At 64.4% G+C, this 9,088-nt stretch overlaps 1 protein-coding gene across 1 annotated transcript in view; it reads left to right on the forward strand.

The window, feature by feature from the left end:
* FLOT2 (flotillin 2) overlaps positions 1–9,088 on the forward strand; it is a 32,347-nt gene that overhangs the window by 14,158 nt on the left and 9,101 nt on the right. Inside the window, exons 4-7 of the mRNA XM_019511248.1 lie at positions 2,023–2,104; positions 5,621–5,711; positions 8,347–8,470; positions 8,711–8,829. Coding sequence (XP_019366793.1) covers positions 2,023–2,104; positions 5,621–5,711; positions 8,347–8,470; positions 8,711–8,829 — 416 coding nt within the window. The remainder of the gene's footprint in view (positions 1–2,022; positions 2,105–5,620; positions 5,712–8,346; positions 8,471–8,710; positions 8,830–9,088) is intronic.

The following is a 9,088-nucleotide window of genomic DNA, read 5'->3' on the forward strand; positions in this document are numbered from 1 at the left end:
GAAGCCGAGGGCTTGCTCGAGGACGTCCTGTTGCTGCAGCCCCTCAAGCCGGAAGAGAAGAGCCCCCGTGTGAGGGGCCAGCGCAGCCCGGGGGCACCTCGGATGGGCAGGATCCAGCAGGCGCTTGCCAGTGGTGTTGCCTCAGGGGCCAGGGATGCTGTGCCCACGTTGCAGGGGGCGCGGTGACACCTGAGCCAGTGTCGGAGGAGACCTGCGCCCCGTCCGTCTTGCTTGTGCTCTGCTGCTTCCCTCCATGCCTCTCTCGTGGCCCAGGCCCAGGCAGCTGCACTTGCAGCCAGCTGTTACCAAGCTTTCCCTGGGGACAGCGCTTGCCTTGTACAGCACCAGGCAAAGTCCAGGGGAACCACTCAGGGGCCGTGGTGCCAAGCCCGTGGAGATGTCCCATTTAGGGAGCTGTTTGCAGGCATGGCCTGCTGTAAAGCCAGCCTCCGCTGATCCGCAGAGTGCTCCCTCCCCACCGCAGCTGCGGGCTGGACTTGGCTCTTCCTTCGTCCCAAGCCAGCTGCGCTCGGGGTTTCTGCCCTCGGTGGGCCTCCGTCCTCCAGTGTTGCTGGTTTCTGGATTGCATCTCTTGGGGCAGCAGCGGGAGACTCCCAGTACTATTTCTACCTGGAACCACTATGCAGTCCCGCAGGATGGCGGGCGCGGTTCCGTCGGACCTGGGAGCTCAGCTGCCGTCATGGCCCCTTCCCCTGGGAAGGTCCCAGGCACTGGGGGAAGAGCTGCACTAAGCCCCAGGCTTGTGGGGCAGGGGGCATGGAGCTCTGCCAGCTCTCTCAGGGGGCCGGGGGTTTCCCAGCAGGCTCTTGAGGGGTGTCAGTGATCAGCAGCTGCTCCGGGGAGAGGCTGGGAGACTGGCGGCCTGGAGGGCAGGGCCGGGTGCAGCCAGCCTTGAGAGCTCTGCTGCCCACGGGGGCACGTCACACCTGCCTCGGGGTACGCGTGTGAGCTCTGCTTCTCAACTCCAGCCGGCTCCTGGTGAATGCGTCTCCTGAGAGCCCGCCCTGGGCTGCCGCAAGCTTCTGCAAGGGCATGGCTGCCTCTTCTCCCTGCTTGGCCCCTTGGCTTCAGTCCTTCATCCGTGTATTTAGCCCCTCTCCCCCAGACCTAGCAGATCTCCCTGCTACTTGCTCAGTCATTGTGGGTGGGGGCTGCCCCTCCTGCCAGGTTGGCTCAGCCCACAGGTGCTGTTGGCAAGTGCCTGGCTCAGAGCAGGTCGTGCCTGTTGGCCAGAGTCAGAGCTGCACAACGTGGAGTTAACAGCGCAGCAGGAAGGTGCTGGCAGGAGTCCCCTTGCCTTGACGGGCTGCAGGGAGAGGCCAAGCCAGGGCCCAGGGCCGGGGCCGGGCTGTACGCTAAGAGGGGGCTGGGTCTGCGCAGGGCGTGGGAGGCCTCGGAGCATCGGCTGTTGTGGAGCCAACTGCATTTGGAAAGTGGCGCCTGGGCCGTGCCAAGATGGAAAAGCCCCGTCTCGAGGCCCAGCTGCCTCCTGTCTGCTGCATCTCGCTGCAGACACGGTGCACGGATGCTGCCTCCTAACTCAATAAGCTGATGGCTGCATGTGCCTGAGGAAGGCAGAGAGGGGAGGAGAGGCGTGCATGTGTGCGGCACTGTGTGTGGGCAGCGGGTACGAGCTCCTCAGGCAGGGAATGCCGTTGTGCTGTACTCTCAGAGGAAGGTGACCTGGGGCCAGCCCCATGCGGGGGAAGCTTCCTCTTGCCTGTCCTGTGTGTGCTGCTGCAGGGGCCCCTGGCTGCTTCGGGGCCCCCCTGGCAGGTTTTCCTGGCAGTCCCGGTGCTGTAGCCCTGAGCCAAGGCTTTGTTGCCTCTCTTGCAAGCATGACAGCTGGGTTGAACCCTGCTGCTGGGCAGAGCACTGCTGCCGTGGCTCTCTCCAGCTGGCTGCAGGCGGGACACGGACGTGGTGCTGCGTGGGTTGGCGTGGGGAGTGTGCCCCTGCATGGCGGCACCCTCCACCCTGGCGCTCTTTGCTCTGCTGCAGGTGGCTGCTGCGGCTCCGACCAGAAGCAGTACGTGTTCGGGGGCTGGGCCTGGGCCTGGTGGTGCGTGTCGGACACGCAGAGGTAAGGAGATGACCTCTGGGCGCGTGGCTCATGGAGCAAGGGCTGGGTCAGTGGTACCTTGAGGAACGTGGGAGCCCAGCTCCTGGCCGGCAGCCTACCCCTCCGGTGCTTGCTGCACGTGGCTCTGGCCTCACAGCTTTTCTGCCACCAGTGCTGCAGCTGGGGGAGTCAGGCCCAGTGCTTTCTGCACTGAGTTCAGACCAGGTCACACGCGGCCAGTGGGACTGGAGGAGCCTAGAGATGCCTCAGCCACCTGCGGCAGGTGCCTGTGGCAGTGGGCAGGGAATGTGGGTGGTTGGTGCTCGTGTCCTGGAGGTGCACTGACCCTCATTGCTTCCCACTCTAATGGCTGCTCGGGGAGGGCTAGCACACTGGTGGGACCCTGGGGTGCCCTGTCCCCCTGTCCCTGGGATTCGCTTGCCTTCACTGCTGTGCCTGTCTTGGAACTAACATGCTGTGACGTGCTGCTGTTGCCCTGCTGTAACCCCGCGGGCTGCAGAGCCCAGGGCAGTGCCTTCTCCCTCACTTGGTCCTCTCCGGTCCCTCCCTTCGTCCGCATAAACAGGAACTAACTGGGGAAAGGAGAGACGAGACTTTCTGGTTTTGCAGTGACAGGGAAATGACCCTGCTTGGCCACTGTGCTTCTTGCAGGCAGGTTAGCCGGTGGCTGCCCTCGGCATTGCAGGAGACCCAGGATCGCTGGTGGGGTGGGTGCAGCTCCCTCCCCTCCTTGCAGCTGCCTTTCTCACCCGCCCCCCAGGCTGCTGGCAGCAGGCTCCCAGCTCTGGTGTGATGCACCCTTGGCATAGAGGCACTGCCACTGCATGCTGAGGCTTGCACTTCTGCTCGCTATTCTCATGGAGACCTCCAGCTGCAGCTGCACTGGGGGCAGGAGCAGCCTCATATGGACACAGGCTTCCCCATAGGCAGCTGCAAGGCTCGGGCGTGTGTGAGCACCAGGAGATGTCCCCCCGAGGTACTGCAGGCAGCCAGGTGCCCAGGCAGGATGCCCTGCCAGGTACCACCAGCAGTTGCTTCCACTGTGTAAACGCCAGGGGGAAGGGGCATGCAGGAAGGATTTGGAAGAATTTCCCCTGCTTTCAGACCAAAAAAAAATCCCTGTGGCTTTGGGTGGGAGCCCAGCTCGCGGAGAGCCACGTAGGTTTGGGAGCAGCCGGCTGCCCAGGGCGCCGTCACCCCGGCTGTCCAGCAGAGCGTGGACTCTGTCGTGGGAAAGCTTTATTTTTACCAAAGTATTCTGGTTACAGTCTGCCCCCAGAGGCCCCCAGTCCCGCTCTGGGGCAGGAGCACGTGCTCACAGGCCAGCCCGTCTCACACTCAGAGCCAGGGCAGGAGGCTAGACCGGGTCACGCTTGTCTTCTAGCCACAGCTCGGCAGTAGCAGCTCCCAGTCACCTTGGTCGAGAGGGGCTGGGGCATGCCGGGGACCCTGCCCCGCAGCTGTTGGCTTGAGGGAGCGGGCAGGGGTGCCGTGGGAAGCGCAAGGGGAGAGAGTGAAACCCGAAAGTCCCGTCCATGGTGTGCAGCGGGTGTCTGTTACTCTCTGGTAACCGCTCTGTGTATTTGCTGTCCTACCCTTGTTCATCGCTGCTCAGACTGTCTTTGGAGGTTATGACCATCCTCTGTCGCTGTGAGAATATTGAGACGTCGGAGGGGGTCCCACTGTACGTAACAGGGGTTGCACAGGTAATGACCCACCCGCTTCCTAACCTCGGCTCTAACTCTTCTCCCCCTTCTGTTTCGAGCAGCACAGCAGCAGCAGGATAACACACCACTAACGCTTTCCTTCCTGGGGCAGCTCAGGCTCAGTGACCCCTCCCGGCGCTCCGCAGCTCTGCGGGGAACGTGGAAAGAGGCACACGGACACCTTCCAAATCCAGGCCCCCGGGCCAGCACCTTCCAGTAATGCCGCAGACATTGGGTGCTCCAGGCTAAGGCCTTCCCTGGGAAGCTGGGAGCCAGCCCCCGCAGGGTTAGATTGGATGGGCAGGGGAGCAGCCAAGCTGGTTTCTCTTCCTGGCAATGAAATCCCTGTTGGGACTGGTTCGTTCACCAGCTCCAGGCACAGGCCTGTGGCTTCCCGCACACAGGCGATGCTTGTCCCCGGTGGGACCGAGTCCAGGAGGGCTGAGCAGGAAGAGCCTGGCTTGTTGCACAATGGGGTTGTGCAGGCCTGAGTCGGTGCCTGCTGCCGGTCGTTTGGCACCGCACTTCCTCACTCCTCCCCAGCCAGCTCGCCCTGAGCACCAGAGAGCCGGCAGAATTGGGGTCTGGTGCAGCGCCGCTGCTGCTCGCAGCACTCGGGGCCTCTAGAAGCCTTCCCTGGGGAGGCGAAAGCCGCACGCTGGCTTCTGCCTCAGATAGAAGCGTGGTGCAGGCATGCCCGGGGTGGGTCCGGTGGGGAGACGTCTCTAACCCTCTGCTGCGGCCGAGTCAGCTCAGGTCAGACCGTCACCCTGGAGCAGAGCTGTTGCTTCCATCCCCCGCGTGCCTGCAAAGCCATGCCCTTGCTACTCGCTGGTCCAGGCGCTGTCTTATGGCTGTGTAACATGAACCGCAGCCGCTTGCTTCCCTGTGGGGCTCAGTTGGGCTCTTTGTCCCCGAGACGGCTCCAGCGCCTTGGCTTGTGCCTACCCAGAGAGCAGCCAGGGCACCTGCCCTGCCCTGCCCTGCTCTGGTACTCCATGGAGCCTGGGCCTGGCAGCACCAAGCCCCTCGCCTCGTCTCTCCCCGTTCTGCCAGCACACAAACCTGCACGGCCCCGCCGGGGTGCGAGAGGAGGAGGGAGTAGTTGGAGCCCCATTGCTGCGGGTGTCTGTCTCTGGCTCACGCTGTGCGTAGCTGTGGCCCAAAGAGTCGAGGTCTTTCCCCATCTGCATACCTCTGCCCAGACACCAGCAGTGAACTGCTGTTAGCCACCTCCGAATTAGACGCAGCACAGCTTGGCCCCCCTGCTGGGTTTCAGCACCCGGGGTTCACAGACTCCGCTGTCTGGAAGGATGACTGCCGGCCGACCGGGGCACGTGGACCCAGGGACAACTCGGGGAGTGGCTGATCAGTGCAGAGGGCTACGGCGGTGGCTGTAGGGAGGCCGCTGTAGGGTGGCCACATCCTTGGTCAGGCCAGTGCTCTCTGGGTCACTGGTCAGTCATATCCTGCACTCTGTGCAGCTGCAGTGCCCAAGTGTTGCCTTGGACAGACTGGGGTCCTGGGGTAGCTTGGTCCTGCCCCACCAACCAGCCCACTGGGAGGGCAGGGGCCCATCCAGCCCAGCCCTAGACCTGGCTCTGCTCACAATGTCTGTGCATTACTGGAAAGCTGCTTTGCTCCAGCCCCGGTGACCTGCCTGCCGGAGGGCGCGATCCCCAGGCAGCCTCCGGTGTCACGGCGTCCCGTCCCCTGCAGAGTGCAGGTGCCAACCCAGGGCAGGAGCTGCAGGGTCGACACTGGTGGCCTGTTGCCTGGAAACGTGCAAATGTCTTGCGTTTTTTGGCAGGATTTCCCTAGAGATAATGACGTTACAGCCCAGGTGCGAGGACGTAGAGACGGCGGAGGGGGTAGCTTTAACTGTCACGGGTGTGGCGCAGGTACGGTACTCCAACCCATCCTCTCAGGAAATGCATGCCGCTAACCTGCCCCTTGGTCTCTCTCCTCTTCCAAGGTTGCTGCTGCCCAGAGCCGGATGCCTTCTGCTCCGCAACGAAGTCTCTGCTGCACCACACGGCCTGGTGTGGCCGGCCCACCCGAGAGCGCGTCCCCAGGGGGCGGGGGGCCACGCTGTCTCTCTCCCTGCACATGGCCATCGTTGCGTCTTGCCCACCCAAGGGCACGGGGTCAGCCAGACTCAGCTGTCCGAGCAGGGGCGTCCCAGGTGCTCCATGCCGCTTCACAGAGTGAAGCGGCAGTGTCCACGGACCATGTCCCTCATGTGGCTGTGGCTTGCCCCGCTGCCTTTGCCAGCAGCCATCGCACTACATGGCAGCTCAGCATTGAAAGCAGGGCTGGTTTTACAGGGCCCGGTGCTGGGAGCTGCTTTTGCCCCGGGCTCGGTGGCCGATGAGTTCTGAGCCCGTTCCCCAGGCGTTTCTCATGGCTGGCGCGGTCGGTGTCTGTGCCAGAGGATGTCACTGGGCAGGGATGTGCTGGGCGTCGTGGCGCAGGGCTTGGCTCCCTGCCCTGGCAGCCAGATGTGTTGTGAAAAGGAGAAAGGGCCCCGGCAGCTCTTTGCTGCCGGTCTCCCAAGGGAGCGTGGCCGAGCAGTTCTCAGAGTACGTGTCACCCTGCATGTGCAGACGTGGCCGCTCATAGCGGGCCCCTCTGCATGTCTCAGGCAGCCGTGTGCTGCTTTGCCTAGGACAGTGCTGCCTCAGACTTCGTGCCTGGGGCATTTTGTGGGCTGCTGCGTGTGACCTGAGGGCGTGTGCACTCCTGCAGAGTGATCCTGCCCCATGCAGGTGAGAGCGCAGGCTGGGCTGCCCCAGGGTCTCCGTCTCTGCCACAGGTCTCCTGTCAAACCTCAGTCAAGTCGCTGGCTGGCTCGGGGGCAGCGGGGAGCTGTCTCAGAGCTCGGGAGGCGGTGCTGGTGCGCTGCAGGGATGACCTGTTTTCATACGACTGGCCGAGGTTCCCGTGGTCGCGCATGTGCTGAGGCCCCCTGTGTTCTGCACCCTGCGAAGGCCCGGCTTACTAGCGGTTTCTCTGCCATCACAGTGTAGCAGAGATCTGGTGGAAGAGCCAACTGCCTCGGCGTCTGTGGAGCCTTGGGCTGCCCGACGCCTGCTTGTGCCTGCTGCGGTTGTCTCTGATTTGTGTTGCACTCTCTTGCCTCCCTGCCAGGGCTCCATTGGGAACCTGGGTACTGTCTGCGGGCCAGACGTTTGCCCCCAGGGGCTTAGGGGCCAGGGCTTGCGTGGCTCGGGGCTGGAACGAGGTGAGGTGTGTCCGGAAGTGGGGGATCAGCAGGAGAAAGGGGTGTTGCTGCACCCATGTGCAGCTCCAGCGGGAAGGCTGTTTCCTGTTTGCAGGGACAGTTTCCTGGTCTTCTCGTCTGCAGCCTCGGGCTGGGGCGAGAGCCAGGAAGTGCTGCTAATTGGGAGCCAAAGTGAAAGGCATCTGGAGGCCTCGGGGTGGCAGACTGGCTCCGGCGGCAGCTGGAGGCCTGGGCCTTGCAGGCTGCAGTGCATGAGGGTGTGGCTGCAGGGACCTGGGGGTGTGTGGGGGGAGGTGTCCTCGTGGGCTCCTTGCCCGAGTTTGCGCTCGTGTTGGGGGTGGGGCAGTGGCTCCGACTGCCCCTTCCCGGCAGGAGCCTGGGCTGGCTGCCAGGAGCCCGTGTACGTGCCCGGGAGGGCTGTGGCTGCTCCTGCGCAGACAGCTGGGCTGGGCCCTGGCTGATGGGTCCCCAGCTTCTGGGAAGCCTGAGCCCAGCCTGGGGGGTCGCACGCAGGCCCTGCCTGCCCTCCCTGCCCTGTCGCTCTGTCCAGGGAGGCTCTCTGGCCCCCCGTAGTGAGGAAGGGGGGAGTCCGGCTGGGGCCTGGCTGCCCCACTCCCAGGGGTGTGGGTGCGCCCAGTCTGTTATGCCAGGCTGGAGGCAGGACCCTTGGGGTGCACGTGGGGGGTCAGGGCAGGAGCTGCCAACCACTGCAAGAGCCCCGGGTTTACCCTGCATTGTCGTGGTAACAGGACACTGGCTGATGCCTGGGCCATGCGTGGCAACCTCGGGGTGCAGCTTGATCCAGGCCTCTTGGAGGATGGGTTGAGGTTGCCCTCTGCGCAGGGCCAGAGCATGGGGCCCCCCCCGAGATCAAGGCATGGAGGGGGGCCACAGCTTCGTCTGCCCGCCTCGTCCTCCGCCCCACGCGGCTGGGCAGCAAGCAGCAGCAGGCAGTTGCGTGGCTTTGTTGCAAACCCCTCATCTACTGGACATGTCAGCTTCAGGCCAGCTCACCGCAGCAGTGCTGCCTCACGGGCTGTGGCAGGCGTGTGCCTGGAGCTGGACACCAGCCCAGCCTGTTGGGACCAGTTGGGAGCCACCTGCCTCGGTGGAGATGATGGCAGCAAGGGCTCTGTTTTGGGCTCTGGGGGCTCCCCTGGGCGGCCCTGACTCCCGGTGCTCCCCCGCCTCACTCTTTAGTGCCCACAACAACGTGCCCGGGTCCTGGCCGCTCCGTGCCAGCGTGTCTGTGCCGCCGGCCCCTCCCTCATCGGGGTTTCCTTCCTCCCCAGGTGAAGATCATGACGGAGCGGGAGCTGTTGGCCGTGGCCTGCGAGCAGTTCCTGGGGAAGAACGTCCAGGACGTGAAGAACGTGGTGCTGCAGACGCTGGAGGGGCATCTCCGCTCCATCCTCGGTGCGTAGCACGGTGCGGTGCTCCTGCTGCCTTTGGGATCGGTAGACACCGCGGTTGCTTGCCCCACACCCGCAGGGCAGGGTCCTGCTCCAGCCCTGGGGACAGGGTCTATGCGTGCAGTCGTGGTGCTGCAACGTGGCCAGCCCACTCGGGGTCCTGGGGGCAGCGGGGACTACGCTGTCTGTGGCTGGTGCCAGGCCTGCCCTGCACTCACCTCTCCGGCTCTGCCCCCCTCGCTAGGCACCCTGACAGTTGAGCAGATCTACCAGGACCGGGACCAGTTTGCTAAGCTGGTGCGGGAGGTGGCAGCCCCGGATGTGGGCCGCATGGGCATTGAGATCCTCAGCTTCACTATCAAGGTAAGCGCCAGCGGGGCCTGGCTTCCTCCACAGGGGCTCTGCAAAGGCTGCTGGGCTTGGCAGCTTCCCTGGGGGTCTCCGGGTGCAGCCACGTGGCACAGACTGTGCTTGGATCCCTGCCGGGGTCTGTACAGGCCACGACCGCCCCCCTGCCCAGCTCCCCAGCAGGCTGCACCGTGCTGGGCCCTCCTGGCTGAGGATGGATGTCTCTGGGTGGTGGGGGCTGCGCTGACGGTGCTGCCGGCATGCCCCCCCCCCC

This window comes from Gavialis gangeticus, unplaced genomic scaffold (assembly GCF_001723915.1).
Source record: "Gavialis gangeticus isolate Ggan-Ray unplaced genomic scaffold, GavGan_comp1, whole genome shotgun sequence".
NCBI lineage: Eukaryota > Metazoa > Chordata > Crocodylia > Gavialidae > Gavialis > Gavialis gangeticus.